Here is a 20,071-nt window from a genome sequence, read left to right as displayed (position 1 = left end):
GAAGCGAGATTAGTCAGGGTATCAGACGTTGACACCGTTGTCTAAAAATAGAGGCATTTTTATATTAGAAGTGCATAACTAGTTACATGAGTGCAAAGATCAGTTTGTTTGAAGGATACATGTAAAAGATACAAACAACGGTAACCCTTATCGTTTATAGCATTGAGTCCAAAATTATCTGCAGACAGCATAAGATAGAGAAAGATTATACTAACTACCAGAATAGCTCCCTGTTATTACGTGATAATACCAAATAAGATAATAATAAAGTTATTAATACAAGCAGTAATGACGTAACTTGCAAATTACAAATAGCGAGAACATCGCAAAGGTTGAAAGAATTAGCGTTTGTATAAAATGTAATCGCAGTCTCGGTCTGTAAGCTAGACATTAATTATCTCCGTCCTTGCTTAAACGTTCTCGACCAGTTTCTATAATGAAGTGAACCTTGGCTGTCTACTGAAACGCTTCAATGAAGAAGAGGAACAAGTATCGTTTTCTTTTGAATTGCTCATGATTCAGACTTCAAGTATCTTCGTGTATAAAAATATAAATATAGGTACATACCTACCTACATTCAAGAGCACGGATTGCTAAATCTTATAATCTGATTAAGGAGAAACACTCGTGTCTGGCTCGTATTTTTAATCGCTCGCCTAATTGGGTTCTCGGTATTTTGTTATTAAAGTTTTTTAAGAGCCTGCTTCTAAAATTGGGACTCAATGCCGCTGAACTCCTTAATTGCCCTTTAATGCTTGAAAATTTTAAGTCTGCAGTTTAAAAAATGTCCTTAAAAAGTTCAATTTGGTGAACAAATAGTGTATCATAATATAGTAATCGATCATGAGAAGCATAGCTTTTCAAAATTGTCATCTTTTATTTGAGATGTTAATATTAAATAATGTACCTAAATTAAACTAATTTAATTCAGGAAACACTTACAATATCTATATCTATACATAGTATAAAACAAAGTCGCCCATTTTGTCTGTAGTCCCTTCGTATGCATAAAACTTTAAAGTTACGCAACGGATTTTGATGCGGTTTTCACTAATAGAAAGAGTATTTTCTCCGACAGGTTTTTATATATAATTGAAATACATTGAAACTATATTAGCTGAGTTATAGCGATTTATGTCCAAGAAGTCAGAAAAAAATCTAATTGAAGATTGCATTTGTGCGTGCGCCGCTTATACCGTTGGATACAAGTAAGAACAATGTATAGCAAAAACATTGGTCTTTATTAGTTCTACAAAAAAGTCCGCGATGACATATATCCAGCTTTTTTATTTAAGTCACAAAAACTACTTTTCTGTATTAAAAAAACATTTAATTCGTTGGGTGATGTTTAACTGGTGATATAACCAATAATACATATATCCTTATCATAATAAGTAAGTTCATCATCACGAGCATTTAATTTAGATTATTTTTGCAGTTTACAGTGTGTTATTTAGACATATAGTTTAGGAGATATCACGATATTAGTATTGCGGCACGGTACGGGCCGGCTGCGGCGGCGGGGGCAGCGTCCCTATAAATAATATTAAAAAGTAGGTACTACGACTTTGATCTATACATATAAGACAAAAAAAAAATCTGTACATTACTTAAATATTTTTTCCAAAAACTGATAGGGGGGGCGATCAAAGAAGAGTCACAGAAACCAAAAAACATTTTAATATTTTAAACGCGGTTAAGGGAAAGAGAAGTTATTGTGAATTGAAAATTAGTATCCAATATGTGTTGGTGCGTTGACTGTATTTGTCGAAGTAGCGGGATACACGCAAACGAAGTTGCGCGGGTCAGCTAGTAAGTGAATATAATAAACATGAGATAAAATTAGTTTGTAATAAAATAGGACATGTAATTTTCCTTCTTATTTAATATTGTGATCCCAAAATAGAATAAACTAAATTAGATACCTATACAATAATCTAAATATAACCATGCAAAACTAATTAGGTACCACCGCAGGAAAATTTACATGATAAAATGTATTTATAGTTGGTAATTGGAATCAATTTAAAGGGAAGGATAGAAATTATTTATTTCTATCAATGCCTTTTAAGAGGTTTAAAATATTTGGATAGCCCGTGAAAAATGTTAATGTGCCCAGGACTATAACACACACACATATATATATAGCTTAAAATATGTTTATGACGTATTGTACGTTAAACGCTGGCCACAAGGAGTTCCATTTGTTCGGTTCAAGTACCACGTCCATTCGTCAAATTAACGTCACAATTCTGTGGGTTCGTAGCCCCCGGAACGCCACACTGAAAAATTTATGCTCCCACACATTTTTTTTTTGTTTTATCGCTGTCAGTCTGCCACTGTTAATCATAAAAACTCGTAAATTCCGTTTGGAATTTCATTTTTCATTTCTCTGTTTTCTGTCTCGTCTGGACATGGCAGGTTTGAAAAGTGGTGTTTCGTTTTTTACTTGTTAACCTTTTTTATCACCATTCCTTCAATTTCTTAATTAGTTCCCTTATTATGAACTCTTGCACGCTTTTTGTGTTCATAAAATGTAATTTAAACCTCTTCTAACTTTGACCTGTTTAATATAATCCAGATCCTTTTGTAAATATGTCCGCAGTTACCTTATCTAAAATGGGAGTAATTTTAAACTGCGTAAAAGTTTATGACGCGTTAGACAATTCGAAATTGTGGGAACGTAGCCATTGTTATTTAAGTCTATCCACCGTTATTGTATTGTACGGGTTGTATTTTTATACGGTATTGTATTTTCTTTGTTAAATTATTTACGGTGCTTGTTGTAGTGACGTTATTTCACGTGGATTATGTTATAAATTAGAGCTGCAAAATAGAAAGTTTGTAATCAAGAGTAAGAACACAAATTATTTCGTCATTTAGCACAATATTGGTTCGTGCAGTATCTAGTAAAGCGTCAGGAGTTTAACATTAACCTTTGAGGCCATTACTGACAGTCAAGACGGCCGTGGGAAACTAGCACCAGCTATACATAAATTATGTTTGATGACACGAATACTCCGTTTGTTTGATGTCATAGGCGATGTAGAGCCGATTGCGAACTCAGTGTGAATAAAAGCAATTCTGCCGTTTCAAGCGGAATATGAAATTGGAGCACAGTTTTGATTTTGATCACGGAGTTGGTATTGCGTCGCACGTGCGTGCTAAATAACGCATAACCTTGCTCTCCCCTCGTCCTGCAGGAACCGGTCGATCCGGCGCGTATACCGGAATTTCACTCGGAGACAATAGTGGATCCAGTCAGCCAGGCTCTCCCGATCCCCCGAGATACATCTCGTGCCTGTTAACAGACGAGAAAGTAAATAATGGCCAGGGATCAAGAAATCTGGTCAACTCACTTCAAACGAACTGCAGTAGATATATTCGCTTGAGCTAAAACCAAACACTGTAATTCATTGTTTAGGTTATCTTAAACTACAAAGTATAAGGTTGACAAATGAGTAATCTGTTACATAATATCTACTGGAACTAATTTGAATATGAACCGCGAGTGATCTTGTATTTCAAAACGCAGTTTCGTTTTTAGAAACCTGCAAGTATATACGCGTGGGTTCTATCAAGGCTAGACTGACGAGTTGCAAGCCACCGGGTAAAATAGCATGTCTGTCTGTAACGTATTGCACTCGCTCGGGTTTATTGAATCAAAATATACAATAAAGGCAGCGGGCACGAACAAAAGTACATAATTCTGTAATACCTTCCGAGAAAGTAATCCAAAGCACTTGTTTTGATTGGCTGTGCCTGCCACTCAAACGATAATTGATGTTATTGCTGGGCACTTGAATCCTACAGTGACGACAAAAAAAATATAGAAGCAGTCGACTTTCTAATTTCTGTTAAAGTCTGAACGCCAAGAATAGATAATGCAAAATGAAAATCGGATACAATAGTTGTTGCGAAGAAGCATGCAATAAAACAAACAAAGAATTTTCGAGTTAACCCACTTCCGTTTTACCGAGTAACTAGTCGAGATGGCTCGAAATGCTCAACAAGCCGTGACAAGAGACTATTTCCCTCACAAAGCCCTTTCAGCTCTGCCGGTTCGACCCTAGGCCGGTGAGCGTGTAAGTAATTACTGCTCTGCCCCAATTCCTGGTGCCTCTCTGATCCCGGCTAGCCAATCCACTGACCTGTTTGCTGTCGATGCAAACTGCATCGGTCTTTTCAATCGACGTGTTTCAATAGAGACCGATTTAATGACCACTTCATTGAACTTGTTTACTATGGAAATGTAGTGCTAACGTAAATTCAGATCTGAATGATGAAAGGTTATCGACTACCATTTCGAATATCTACATTGATAGTACGTCGAGTAAAGTGACGGATGCGAGTAATACAATTACTGTACGTTTGGTGTCTGAACAATGGGGTCAAAATAATTACGCTATCAACGCCGGCAGCTATTACGAATAAGAAATAGCATCGTGAGTGCAAACAATAAAGTTATTGTTGCCCACGACTAACATACGCGTTTTAGTTGCGTCATCGAATGTACCGCGTGTTGGGATCATAATAGTAACATTAGTAACATTTCTGGAGCTATTTATACATAAACCGTGCGGTTGGTAACTAACATCAAAAGGATCGGACGACCTTCCATGGGCATTGGAAAATTAATCAAAACCCGAAGCATCTCTTGAAAATCTTGATCGCCAATTATTTACGGAACGAACTAAATTAGTGTCAGTATGACAGCATCCTTAAAATGTTCTTTCACAATATTCGTTTCAATCTGTAGAAACGTTTTAGTTATGTAAATTCACAACTTGCCAATAGTTTGTTAAGACCGTACCAAATTAGAAGTGCTTGTATAAATCAATGAGCCACTCCATTTTGCTTTGTCTTTAGGTCATGCAATTCTCATCTCTACTGGACTTGAATTCATACACTGCACCTGTAGGAAGTGCAACTAGCTAGTGGTTACGTTATTAACACCTTTATTACCATCTCATGGAACTAACTCGTAAATGAGTTCACTGTTCATGGCAGTCTGTTTGTTGATCAAACAGATACCCTTTGTTTGTTAGCCACACTTAAAATAGACGAGCTTTTTGTGTAACCTGCCATGAAGACCTAGTTTCTATGCATTTTACTACCTGCCTATAAATAACACTGGTTTGCTTTGAACAAAAAACAAGAGTAACTACAAGCGATATTTTCCGTAGAAATATGTACATTCACAAAGCTACGTATTGCATGACTGCTACTAATATACCTGTTATAGGTACGTTTGTTTGAATGGATTGCATTGAACTGGTGACCTTTTGATTTGCAGTCAACAATAGTCTTCATGCCTTATGCTAGTTCTTTGTGTTGAATGTAGCACAGCTTTGTTCGTCCTTTTGTTACCCTATACATTTTTATCAATCCTTAATTCGTTATCATAATTCAAGGACTTACTCGGTATGCCAGAATTGTTTGTTACATTCCTTTGATATCAATGCACATTTGCACAATAAAGTCTGAACGTTTTGTACTCTAAATGCATTACGTGATTATTCATTTTATTCTGCTATTATCATCTCTGCACCGGTATAAATGGCGCTGCAGGAGTAAAATGAATTGCTTTCAGAATATGAACATTAAGTAGATGTGACTGCTTTTAGGCCCGAGTGCTACACCGCTACACCAGAGTATTAGGGCTGCGATTTACCGACTCTCAGTTGCTAGCACTTGTTAGTCTAGGGATTTAGAAGGTGTAACTGTAACTCCATTGTGGCTTAACGCTCGAGTTTACTGACTTTGTGTTAAAACGGTTTCAAGAGGGACAATGAAAAGCATTTTCGCTGAAATAAACTTTGTTATGTCTGTCGTACAGTTCATATTTCCTCAAAATGATATCCTTAATTTCAGTGTATACTGTGTGAGGTAAAATGTTGCCAGCCCTGGCGATGATTTTTACTTACCACCCCTTTATGTTTTGTGCATCTATGCTTACCGCTTTAACTCCAGCTCGTGTTTTATGGCTTGAGCTTCCCTATAAACTTACATTTATTATTCGTAAACGCATAGATCTCTGGTGTTCACTCTTCTAAGTGCATATTTCCATAAAATATGTAAAATGTTGCCAACTTATGTCGGTTTACAATACCTACTTTCTCGGTAGAAAAATTGGAAAGCCTATTCTCTGATGCCTACCCAGTTATTGCTTTAAGTTTGTGTATATTTCAGTCCAATTGTTTAGGAAATGTTGGAAAATATAATATTTATTGTTACTGCAATACAACACGCATGCCTTTCTGTTCCAACTTCTATGTCACGAACGTGTGAAATTATATGCTGTTGTGACTTGTGTGTAAATTATTGCTTTCCCATTGTTACCAAATTATTGTAATACATTAGTTTTGAAAAGTGTACTATTATGTTCCTACTTGTTTAAGTTATAAAACGTTACACTTGTATTGTATTAAAGTAGGGTAAAGGACCCACGAAACAGTCAATAGAAAACCCATATAACACTTAACTTACAATAGATTCTTGTTATTTCCTGTAAAATTGGAACATACTACAGTAATTAATACGTTATTTGTTAGTTAAAAATGGACAAAACAACATGAACAATATTCCTTAGCACAGACTTATTTTCCTGGGATAAATAGAAGGATACAAGAACCTACGTCAAATTGTGTATTTAAGATACTGTGTCAACTATGTACAAATGAGAATCCCATAAGGATAAATTAAAATCCAGTTCAACAACGTGGTTTTTAACGTTCAAAATAGTAACTTGCGGTAATGATTATAACGTCGGCAATGACGAAACAAATCATTTATCCTCATTTAGTACACCATTTGTAAAACAAACAAACTTATCTCCCATGTTGTTTTAAAGCTTACCACGTCCGCATAAAGCATAATTTACTTTGTTACTCTGTTATTTTCTATGTAAAGTTGGGATTTGCTTTTCGACGCATTTAGTGTTCCCTAGTGCGTGTTTCAGTTTTGTTATAGGTATTATTTTCCTTGATGCGGTTTATGTGGGAAATTGGTTGGTTAAACATTCAAATTAAAATTACTATAATAGTCACCTTTATATGCTGTTTCTAAAACGGTTATCGACGTGAGTCACGGGACCAAATCATGTAGGATAGGTATTATTTGGTCACGTAGATACAATGTTCCAAAACGTTTTAGTTATAACTTATTACGTTCTCAGAAATAACAGAACTTTTTAAGGGGTATAATCATCCAATGACTTCTCCCGCCCTGGACGAGGTGAGAGATAGTTTCAGACTGTTACTGACTAAAATCCACCCTATTGCTACTCCTGCTTTTCGAGCCGGAGCCCCCGGTAAACCCAAATAATGTTGCTCATGTATTTGTTTATCCTCAAAATCATGTACGTAATATTCCAGAGAAGACAGCACACAATACTCCCTGTTTACCTTAACAATAACTCTTTTATGGGCATCCAAATATTTGCTATTTCGATATTCACAAAAAGTGGGTCAAATCAGTGATCCCAAAATCCAAAACGGCGTACAAATACTTGGAAAAGGTTTGCGTGCGGAACAGCATAAATTCTCTTCCAACGATATGTAAAGTAACGATATTGAAAAACAAAATGGAAAATGAAAGAGAAAATATAATGGAGCATTCGTATATTGCGTAAATATTTATTTTCGAATGCGTTTTCCAATTGGGAATCGGAAAGTTGGGAAACACATTCTCGTTACGTCGGTTATTTGCGCACCATTTTGCAGAAAAGTTCCGGTGTTATGGCGGACGGCGAAACCATTAAGTGCGGTTAAATGTTTACGGTAAAATGGGAATAAATGTCACAATAATAACATATTTTCTACATTAGCAACGGTATAACGTCAATCCCTTTAGCTTTATTTATGAAGTCTATTGTTATTTGTGTAACTACAAAAGTAGTATTAATTTATTGGGTCTGTGGATTTTAATCGATGTCAATGTTGAACACTTTGAACTTTGTACATTGCCTTATTGACTCATAACGTGGTTTGAGGTTTCATTTATGATAACACCTTGCTAGTCCTGGTTGCCCATATTGGTTTAATGACATCAATTTAATGATAAAATTGGTACATTACGTGCAGAAGACGTTTCATTTGCCAATCTAACGTCCTACGAGAATCGTCCTCGTACACATTATTACGAATATATATGCAGATGGAACAATCATTCCAGTTTCCCTTGCATCACACAATGAAGGAGTATCGGAAACAATTCATCTTGATAAGACATTGACGTAGATGTCACGCTATGACATATAATATTCGGTTCCGTTCCATTTATCTCTTGTTTTGTTGGTTAGGGAGGCTTTTACCCGATGTTTTGTATTCAGGATGGTTGACAACCCTTGGAAGTTACACGGTTACCTACACATAATCATCATGTGCTGAATACTTTCCTTGTTAAAATGAAGCCATTACTCTGATCAGAACAATATTTTAAAATATATTCTAGGTCTAGTTTATTAATAAATAGAGAAAACTTTTTGAATATTACAACAATATCACTTGGATATTTTAATTAGTTGCTCAAGTTCACAGTCATTTTCTTAGTAAACGAGAATGCTTATCCAGAAGGATTTCTGGTTTTATTAAGTGGTGATATATTAGTTATAAAAGTATTATTTTAATACCTTGGGCCGTTAGTGTAAACTCTACATCCAAAAAGCAATAAACTGAACGATTATTATGATATTAAAATGATGATGAAAGCAAAATTATTTTTGTTTTAACTGAACTGAGAAGTGAGTTCTAAAAGTTATGATAAAGTTGTTAATAAAACATTCATCGTCTGTTGTGTTATAGAGCTGTCGAAATCGTGACGGAATCGTTGGCTCTTTATAGATGATCATAAAAACATAATAATTCGACCCAAATATTCGATTTCCCTATTATATCTAATGTTATAACTACTGAAAAGTTGCGATTGGGAGATTGTGACACAGAAAAGATTTTAGCAAAAAAAAACCTTTTTTACTGGTTCAATTAAAACAAAAGACCTGCAAAAGAAACATTAACATAACATGATACACAAAGTACCTAAATGCAGAGATTAAATTGCTTCCACGAAAAACTGCTTCCTCGTACAAGGGTCGCGGTAATATCATTATGTTTGAAATTCATCTCGACATCTCCAGCATGCCTGCCGTATGCCCGTATCAGAGTTCAAACACATAAACGTCTGGAATACCGCAAATGTTTGCTGAAACTGGGACCTACCGTCCCAACTTTTAATGCATTACCGTCTAGGTGAAAGTGGGTTTCTAAGTGTAATTGGATTTTTAGAAGGCTTAGTGCTCCGTTGTCATTTTCTTTCTTTCCTCACCCTGATTCATTCTACCATTGGTAACTAACGTCATTATGAGTCATCATAATTTTGCAAATAAAGTATTCTATCGTCATAAAATTCACGGGAATATCAATATTTCCTACATTCATTCAATAGTTAGCTTAGTAACGAAATATTAAACCAATAATCCACTTACGTCACACCAATAGCCTGCACTCAAAATTCACTTTACAGGAAATCAATTTGATCGAATAACTGAGCTATAAAGCGATGCAGTATGTGCTTTGAGTCGCTGTAATGACATTAGCATAGTGTCACACGATCGTACATCACACGATGGGAGTTAGGGCTATAGCAAAACTAGGGACATTCTGATAGAATAGGTTTTGGACATACTGCTTTATTTCAACGCTGAATCATCTTTAGTAGGTACAAAGTACTAAAGTACTAATTAACAAACATCATTTGGTTGCGGTCTAAATATGACGGCATTTACCATAAAACATCCAATGATGATGCTGCATAACTTTCAAATCCCCCCGTTAGCAATGACGTAAAAACCACATCACAATTTCATATTAGAAGCTTACGCATGATTACGCATCCATCTACAATTCCAGCTAACGGTTTCAAATGCATATTATTGCACTTAATGATATTTTAACGTTCCTTGACGCACATAGGTGTCCCGTTTATTCAATTTTGTTACTCGACGTTCCCAAGTTAATGAGAATCTCGGTGACTCATACGTTCATTACTCACGCAAGCTGAAGTGCTCGACCGGTGCTTAAAGTGCTAAATAGATTTAGTGGCCACTATAGATTATGTCGGTTGCCCAATGACCATAAATATGCCCATTGTTTAATAGTACATAGTACACACATAACTATATTGTATAGGCAATTTCGTGGAAAACGATACTCTGCCAAAGTTTTCTTATATTCTAGGGTTATTTGTAAGGAAAAGTTTTGAAACTCTTTCCCGGCTCAGAATTGTTTGTAAAGTCTTTTATCTCTTTGTTACAGCACATGTTATTAAAGTTTATGATGTCTGTCTGTTGGCAGGGAACGAATAATGTATGGTGTTCATTTAAAAGTTAATTTAAGTAAACCCTCGCAGAAAATAAACACGGGCAAACGGCAATCTATTCGTTTTACACGCCTGAACTTACGTATAATTTTAAGTAATACTAAACCATAGTTTCTCAATACTACGTCAATAATATCTAATTGCATATATGTACGTAACTATTTTCTTATTTATTATACAATGTTTTATTTAGGTATCGATTATTCAACTGATTTTGCAAAGCAATTTCATGTGCCGTATCAAATTCTTCTAAATTGTGTGTGTGGTTACATGCAATGTCGTCACAGTAGTTATATTTTGCGTTTCAATGTGGAAATATTTGTAATCCATTTATTCGTTGAATGATGATCCAAGATCCAACGTCATAGGATGCTGTTTACTGTCATTGTCAGTTGATAGGGAAGACCCAGTGGACATAATAGCTAGTACTTCGTCATTTATCAATGTTTTAAGAGCTCTTTGAACGAACGAACCTTTTGATTATTTCCTCTAATCGTGTTCCATATTGCAAATCGTACGTACAGTTATCTATTTCTTAAATGGTGAATTAACAGCAACGTTATACAAATTTAACAGTAGATATGCGGCTCTTATCACCAGACCTTATAATCACCGCGCTGCACCACATTTTTATCTCACCCTGCAGTTAGTTTGTGCACCAAATAACGATACGTCTGTTAGATAATACATAAACTCAAGCCAGCTTTTACGTTGATTTACTTTGTCTTTGCTCCAGTTTTCACATCGTAAAGATAAAACAGCAAACGTTAAAAATATATTTTGTTTCGTATTTCTGTACCAAGTCATTGTATGTCCGCCTATGAAGGAAATTATAAAACGTTCGCTTCTAACTATGATTGATATCCACGCGATTTGAAGCGAATATAAAATAAATCATTATTTCATGATGTTTCCGTTATTTATGAGTACGAATTGTAAACGATATCCGACTCTAAACAAGTACACACGATGATTTTCCGGCAAATTAACCTATAATTTGTTCTAGAAATAACTATGGCTTATACAGTTATCATGAACATACATTAGTATGATACTGAATCCGAATAAACAAATCGTCTGCAAAGGGCGTTGACCTCCATTGCATGGTGCATGTGTTCTCAAACGCGTACAACTCATGAACTCACTTGTAAAAATATTAATAATAAAATAGGAATGCTTGAATGCATGCAGCAGTAGTTCATTGACTTACAAAGAAATTGAATGGGGTCAGACAAGGACTTATTGACTGTCACATCCGATAACTCGTTTCACATGCACGCTTCTTATTGTAAAGGAAACTGTAACCATTTACTATGTATTGTTATATTATTCTCCGTTTCTGGTGAGGTAATCACGAAATCCCGTGTGCATATAAACTTTTCCTGTTCTAAACTGAACCATAATGTATAGATAATAGAGTTATTCAAAATCAATTCTTGGAAAGCAGATAAACAGAAAGTTCTAGGATGCAAAAGTAAACAAATTGAATGAAATGCATTAGTCTTGGAAATAAAAGAGCAGAGATCGTTTGAGTCAGCTGTGCTCACATCTAGCCAATGCGTCATCACGCCATTTCTTTATTTTACTAGGAAGTAATGCATCTGTTAATTGTACGACGGATTAGAAATAGAAAATAAATTAGTATAACCGTTGATGGGTAACCTTATACGGTTTAAACAGTGATTTAAACCTATTTAATTCTAGTTAAATTACTAATTAACCGAGATATTTACCATGTAATTTCGAATTTTAATACAATTTTCCCGCTACATACTAAAGTCCCAATTATTTAACAGGAAATCGAATATAATTGCTCCTTTAGGAAACCATTTTGTTTTAACTAAGCTGAAACTGTTATTTAGGAATATATTTGTTCTAACCTGCTCTAAATCTGTTAATCTAAATCTGCCACGTAGCAAATACGTTTTATGGTAGCTATTTATCTAACAGGGTAACTTCAAACCGCAAAGATACGACATGAAATGTTAGAAGTTCGAAGCAAAACATAAACTTGAGAACAAAAACTCGTAACGGATTCTGTGTATCTCAACCACGAGACGTGAGATTAGTCAAAACACGCTGTTGATGTTATCACAACAAAGCTCAGAATAGATTCAACACTTGTTGGATTAAATTCTCGAATGCCTTTATTAGTTACGAAGTTTACAAGGCAAGACTCTGATATCGATTTCCATGTTCACGATTGGATAAAGTACCTATATTATATTGTGTTGATCTTTTTCAGAATTTAAGGTCATCATTGTGAGTTACCTGGTGTAAAATGTCTAAATCTATGCTTGATGCAACGTTATAGTTACATCAAAAATAAATGTAAACTGTTTTTCATAGACTAAATATCGTGATGCTATGCAACAGCTCAACTGGTATTTTTACTGGGAAAACACTTAAAAATAAAAACAAAACCAAGGCTATCTCAACGTCATCTTTATTGCTGCAGCAAATAGCTAGAACATTTTTTGAATAACTTACAAACTCCTAGGAAATCTGTAATCGTTTTATAATTCCTTGAATTTAATTTGTAATTTGTTCCTCGTAACACTTAAAGTGGGTCCTGAATAGTAGATAAAATCTTGAACGATCAAATTCTTCAAACTCATTTATTTACAATCACTATAGAGTGAGTGAAAACATGACAACTTTAAATTATTCCCGTCTAGACAGATAAAGCACAAGACGGTATATTTCTTCTCAGCTGGCTATTACGATGAATGACTTCATGTATTTATACAGCCATAACTCCTCAGTTACTTGGTTTATTTATAAAATTCGAGTTACTCTCCCGCGGTGTTTTGATTTCGCGACAGCCGACAGCCCTACTCTTCAGCCGTAGTAACGCGCCCTCATTCCGTAATGAAACTCGGTATTTTTCTGACAGAAATATCCTCACAATTTTACCGTGTTGCAGGAAATTGTGTTAAGTTTTGAAGGCTCTATTCCTTCCTTGCTTTTGTGCGGTTACCGCAGTATTATTTATTACTTAAAGGTGTGTTTTGTCTGTATTACACGTAATTACTTTGCATAGCATCATTAGCAAACGGGTATTTGAAATGACCTTAGCTGGAGTTACCTACTAATTGTATGCTAAATACGCGAAACGCTATATCACACGGAAATGCTCTCCTGGGCGAATTAACGCGTTTGTTAAGCGAGTTCCACAATCCACACATGGTTAACATGTCACCAGATATTGTGGAACACGTGTTGTAAACGATCTGTGATATTATCTGTGTCCTTACAATAAGAGAGGAACAAAATTTCATTTATCTCGTGTATTATAACTACAAACAGTCATTTTGGAATGTTATTGATATAAGAAGTCTTTAAAACATCCCCTTGTATCGCTAAGTCCAGTTTTTATTGTTTATTTATAAACAAAGCAGCCTGGACACCGGAAAGATTAATACGATATGGTTACTTCGCTAACCTTCCCACTTGAGGCGAGAAAACAAACAACGATGCCCATGGGGCGACAAGTCCCACGGTTTTATTGCTGGAAATATTGTACGGAATAAATCTTGACGGACCAAACATTTACCGAATAATGTTTGCTTTCTTGACCTTCTTTGAGTCATGGACGATGATTCAGTCACGAAGCGTAGCGATATTATCAAATCGTTATGCTATTGACGCATCGACTCGACTTGTTTAATATCGAGGCGTCATGTTCTTTGTAATGTTTTGGGAACGTTGTGTGTCTTCATAATTTGATGTTTGAATTAAAACGTAATTCCTTTTTGTGTCAATGCGTGTTATGATAAAGAATCGATAGAATTAACACGCAATCGTTTACATTAAATTGAAATGTTTAGTGATCGATTATCACATCACATACATATTTCTATCTAAAAATACTAGTGTGAATCTTCAATAATTGACATTAAATAATTTTAATAAAGGTCTGCAGAATGTTTCTTTATTCTTTTCCGTTCAGCAATTTTATTTATTGATGACGGACAAAGCGTTTTGCAGTTAGCCATAAATAAAACAATGTGGGTCATATCTCCCCATAGATTGGCGATAACGTCTATCAAATACTGATACAAATCTTCTGAGAAAACATTAAGGAAGAAATATATCATTCTGCAGTAACGACATTTAATGACTCATACGATTAGTGACAAGTATGAAAAGTACCAAGTATACATAAATATGATGCATTATATTTGCTTCTATTATTCGATGACTAACAATCACAGGTCAGATGTTCCCATGTTCAGCGTTTCCTCCAGGCAGCCGCAGCCTGTTATGCAACGTGATTCATTTGTGGAATGAAGAGCGATCGCTGTAGAGATGCGTACGCGCCGGGTCGAGGGTTATGGGCGGTCAGTCGACGTTCCTTCTTTACATTCGTCAGGGTTCGCACTGGTTACACACAGTGATTCATAATGTTTTGAATTATCATTGTATACTGTATACGAGATAAGAATATTTATATAGTACGTAGGTAATTATGAGCTTTTACAAATTACACAGATAACACTACTCAGAAACGAGACTATCGTGATAATGATAATAATATTATACAGCATAGATTGTAGTATATGCGAAAGTCATTAACATTCTTCTAGGATTTTTTTTATATAATCGTATTTGCAATAGTATGTAAGTGAGTATCTACATAACAAATCTTACAATAATTTACCAATGTTCTTGCATATTAAAACAAAAACGAGTTTATCGACATCGACATTCCCTAGCCAGGAATATCTGACAGGATGTCGTACTCGGCACGATACGAGGGCGGAATATTAGCGATCGTTATAACACGACCAATTTATGTTGTGCACTCGTGACCTCTAGACGTGCCCGAGAATAGAGCACAACGATGTGTTGTTTTAAACACGGGATTTATATGCATGCATGAAGGGTACACTCGTAGGTGGCAAAAACACTGTTGGCTATTTATAACGGTACAGCAAATTGTACGGTATTTTTTAATCTGGATTATGGTAACTGTATTCTGTAATGTTTTTTCTGCAAGCAAGTTTGTTTTTGTTTACTCTTTTTCCCCACCAGTCTTATGCTTTCTTGCACAACACTTGTAAACATTACCGTGTGTATATTTTTTCGAAGCCACGAATAGCTAACTGCAACATTTCGAACATCAATCTTTTTAATTTTGTATTCTACGCTGATGCCAAGGTTTTTTACATTTTTTGCTGTGGCATGTGGTGTCCACTCAACTTATCACATCCTTCATCCTTAGCACGCAAGAACGTGCTCGAGTGTTGTTTTTTCTTTGGGTCAGTGTGAGGCGCCACACTGCCTTATTATTTGTGAACGATGAAAGAAAATACTGGCTGTTACAGACATTTCGCTAATTAGAAAGTCGTTAAATACTCATATATCTACGTTCCATATATGAAAATATTTTGAGCGCGGAATGTGTGCCTGATTAAAAAATCTCATTATGATTTGAAATGAGGTTGCAATTTCCGTTTCAAAAGTTTTTGTTGGCTTTTATTCTCTTCATAATCTCATCCTATTTCCGAGATTTATGATGACGGTTGTCACGATGAAATTGGAACGGACTCCGACGCTAGTTGTGGCTTTAATATTAATGCTTTCGTCGCTTGGGACAATGTTTAATGTTTTTCCTTTTTGTTCACAGAGCCGTCGGTAAAACATGTCTACTAATCAGTTACACCACAAATGCCTTCCCGGGAGAGTACATACCTACAGTGTAAGTATACATTTATGTACGATCTAAAACTGAAACATTACAGGCAAAGTTCTGCACGCTTCGTTAGGAAAGTTATCTAATTCAAACAAAATTGATCTCAAGATTGTATTTAAACATGGTTTATGTATGCGTAGATACTTGATTAGTTATTTGACCTATTTCGAAGCCGAATTTAACTTCGTCATACATTTAATTTCTTGGACAACCTTCAATTTTATTGGGATGTTGTGATTCCTAGTACTGTTCATCGTAAATTGATTTTATTGCTGCGATGACTTATGTTGTTTTAATGAGAACTTTTGGGCAATTTTATTGATTTAACTACGTCAATAGGCCTATGCCCAACACCCGTATTGAGGCGTTCCTCAGTTTCATTCGATACCTGATACAAGCGTGACAAACTGTTCTTATGCAAACCACCAACATGATGATTTCTATCATATTATTATTCTCCAGTAGTTATAAATCTTCCTATAAATGTTTCCAGATTCGACAACTATTCAGCGAATGTGATGGTGGACGGCAAACCAATCAACCTGGGACTATGGGATACGGCCGGACAGGAAGATTACGACAGACTGCGACCTCTCTCCTACCCACAGACAGACGTCTTCCTTATATGCTTCTCGCTTGTCAACCCAGCTTCATTCGAAAACGTGCGAGCTAAGGTGGGTCCTAAACATAGTTCAAAATCTAATGTGAATAGAAAGAAAATGATATAGAAAGTTGCCTGATACCAACATTTGCTGTGGTATTTAAACCCCCTTTACTGAATCTACTGATACAAGCCCTCATATTTCGTTCATATTTTTATATAGTAGGTAGCTAAACTCACCGCTATGTCAAACGTGGTTTTCAATACCTAGAAGACCAATTTTGAATTTCCACCTTAATGGCAGGTGGGTAGAGAATCAGAGTTGTTGATACTTGGTCAACGTTTTAGGACATCCTAAATCCATCATTGTCTTGCAGTTTTAAAAATAAATGTTACGTAATAGACTCCCAAATGGGCCACAAAGAATAAAACTGATCAAAGCCGTTCGCCGAACGCTGAATTGGTCACGCCATAGTGCGCTGAATTAGGAAGTGAGCAAATCGGCGCATTGATAACAGCACAAAGCAGCTGCACATGCGCCCTTGATGTAGTCCTTTGTTCTCTACTTAATGTAATAATCCTTTTGAAACACCTGATTGCTAACGTAATCCATGTATGATTACGAAGGAATTTGGCTTTCGTAACGTTTACAAATTGGAGATTTTTAGGCTCTGGTCAGAAATTGGATTCAAATTATTTATTTTGTTCACAAATAATTTACAACATTTAGTGATTGTAGCCTCATTTTTAGCATGGAATGCCTGTGTTAGGAGACTTTCCTCTTCCACAACAAATAAGTGCATCAAAAATTTCATGAAAAATTTGTTTTAGTTACAAAACAAAAATAATAAAATTAAAATACAAAATTAAATCAAATAGATCAAAACTATATTACGGTTTTATATGGTGTGTGAGGTGCAATAGAAGGTCTTGGCATACCCCAAGACTTAGAGGAATACCCCAAGTCTTTTATAATGCAGTGGGGAAAAACCTATTGGCTTTCACGTCAAAACTAAACTATTCGTACGAAAACATGTCATAATAGGAGCAATATTTTAGTTAAATAATATTACAATAAGGAAATCATCACAATAAATTGCTTTACATATTATGTATGTGTATATTAACGTCATTATTGTACATTACAGTGGTTCCCCGAAGTGCGGCATCACTGCCCGTCGACGCCCATCATCCTGGTCGGCACCAAGCTGGATCTTCGCGAAGACAAGGACACCATTGAGAAGCTGAAGGACAAGAAACTCGCGCCCATCACCTACACACAGGTACACTACACATTTTTACACTTTAAAAAACGTTGCCCCACATTAGGATTTTCTCCTGTGTCGTGGGTGCGTTTACAAACATACAATTCCACATGCACATGACACCCAGACCCGAAACAACAATCTGTGGATCACACAAAGAGTTGTTCCGTGCGGGAATCGAACCCGCGACACGTTGCACGGCAGCCAGTTGCCCAGCCACCGCGCCAACCGTGCAGTCACTTGTTTATCGAGTGTAATTACTTATTTACCATTTGCTAAAGGCAAGCTGCGCTTATTGGTCTGTTTCTGTAGTCTTCAAAGGGCCTAGTACAAGTTTGTTTTACATTTAACGAGATCGTACTTTTACCGCGTTCGACACTCTAATTGGCCAGCTCCGATGAACCAACCAATCAGAGGGCTAAACGAGATAGTAGATTTCCCTCTGGTTTCAAATGTGACAGACGGATTAGGAGATACAACACGCTTTACTTAAACCAGCTAAGTTGGATAACATGTAGTGCAGAACACTTACCAATCATTCACCTGCAGTAATACAAACTGGTCTGTTTTTCTAAACGATTAACCGTAAATAAGGTTACTCATACAATCTACACTTTTACATCTACATACTTCTACACTAATGTATAAAGCTGAAGCGTTTGTTTGTTGGAACGCACTAATTTCTGGAACTACGGGTTCGATTTGAAAAATTTCGTTGTGTGCAGCGGATAGTCCGTTTATCGAGGAAGCCTATAGGCTATAAAACATCACGCTACGACCAATAGGAGCCGAGCAGAGCTAGTCCGAAATATACGTGCTTACTACATGAGTAAGATATTTGACATTGGACTTATGAAAGCATGACTATATGTTTTGATATATCAAACCAAAACCAGTGATCATAGTAAACCACTAGTAACTCTCGTAATAGTGACAAAGTAAACAAACCTCTGTTGATGTGACACTTGATATATTTTCGCACCATCCGTCGTATAACGAAGTGGAAGGCACCTGTCGCTCCAGGATATTACAAATGTTAGCTCACGTAGTTATCACGCAAATGTGAAACTTATGTTTATGGTATTGTGTATCATATCATAATCTATTACTACACTAGCCGACCCGGTCGAATCTTCGTACCGCCTTAAATATTATTTTCGCACCTTTAAACCTTCGCTGGACTTTTTATACAACATGTGTATGTTTTGTAGGAATGACGAGATAAAAATGACCCATGTTATTACAATTTAATCTTTCTAATGGTGAATTTTTTTTTAACTCCATTTCGGAGGCTGCTCGATACAAACAAAGAGAACTCTTTGGTCTTAAAATATGATATCGATTGGGTGATATGATAATTGGCATTCACAGCTGAACATAGACCACAAAAACATCAAGTTTGGCTGATTGAAAGTGGTGGTCTGCAACAGCACGCCATTGTACTCTGCATCAGAGTGATACATCATTAAACTGACCGTTAACCTTTTATCTGTATTTTTATCTTTGTATAAAGCGAAAATCAAATTTGTAGTCTTCTTCTTTCTCTTATCACCTAATTAACACAATAATTTGTACGTTTCCAGGGTTTGGGTATGTCTAAAGAGATCAGCGCAGTGAAGTACCTGGAATGCTCGGCGCTGACACAGAAGGGGCTGAAGACGGTGTTCGATGAGGCCATCCGCGCCGTGCTCTGTCCCGTGCAGCCCATCAAGCCGAGGCGGAAGTGTAGACTGCTCTAAGGATCGTCTTACACTCGCAGATAAGGTAACTAAGAAAACAGTTAACAATATTAATTTGAACTATAGATATAGAGGCACTCCCGCCGGTATGTGCTAAGATCTTAACACTATTTGAATTATGCATTCCAACCTTCTTCCATTGTTGAAAATCGCATTATACCGTGTAGTTTTTGAGTTGAAATGATCAGTACCTCTATGATGAATTACAGTTACAATAATTGGACATATAATAAATTTATGTCGTCGCTGTAAAGTGGTGGTGGTCGATAGCCGATCGACAAATACTATTGCCTCAAACTCATAGTAGAGGTTCAGGGAACTTACTTTACTTGGTTACACAATACAGAATACAATTTATATACTGTCCTTTAATTGTCACTAAAAATGTAAA

General features: G+C 36.0%; 1 protein-coding gene across 1 annotated transcript in view; it reads left to right on the top strand.

Annotated features, from left to right (window-relative positions):
* LOC118264163 (ras-related protein Rac1) overlaps window positions 1–20,071 on the top strand; it is a 30,146-nt gene that overhangs the window by 6,697 nt on the left and 3,378 nt on the right. Inside the window, exons 2-5 of the mRNA XM_035576580.2 lie at window positions 16,010–16,081; window positions 16,569–16,749; window positions 17,825–17,959; window positions 19,525–19,705. Coding sequence (XP_035432473.1) covers window positions 16,010–16,081; window positions 16,569–16,749; window positions 17,825–17,959; window positions 19,525–19,680 — 544 coding nt within the window. The 3' untranslated portion in view covers window positions 19,681–19,705. The remainder of the gene's footprint in view (window positions 1–16,009; window positions 16,082–16,568; window positions 16,750–17,824; window positions 17,960–19,524; window positions 19,706–20,071) is intronic.

This window comes from Spodoptera frugiperda, chromosome 26, assembly GCF_023101765.2.
Source record: "Spodoptera frugiperda isolate SF20-4 chromosome 26, AGI-APGP_CSIRO_Sfru_2.0, whole genome shotgun sequence".
Classification (NCBI taxonomy): Eukaryota; Metazoa; Arthropoda; class Insecta; order Lepidoptera; family Noctuidae; genus Spodoptera; species Spodoptera frugiperda.
This window is presented reverse-complemented; position numbering and strand designations above follow the sequence as displayed.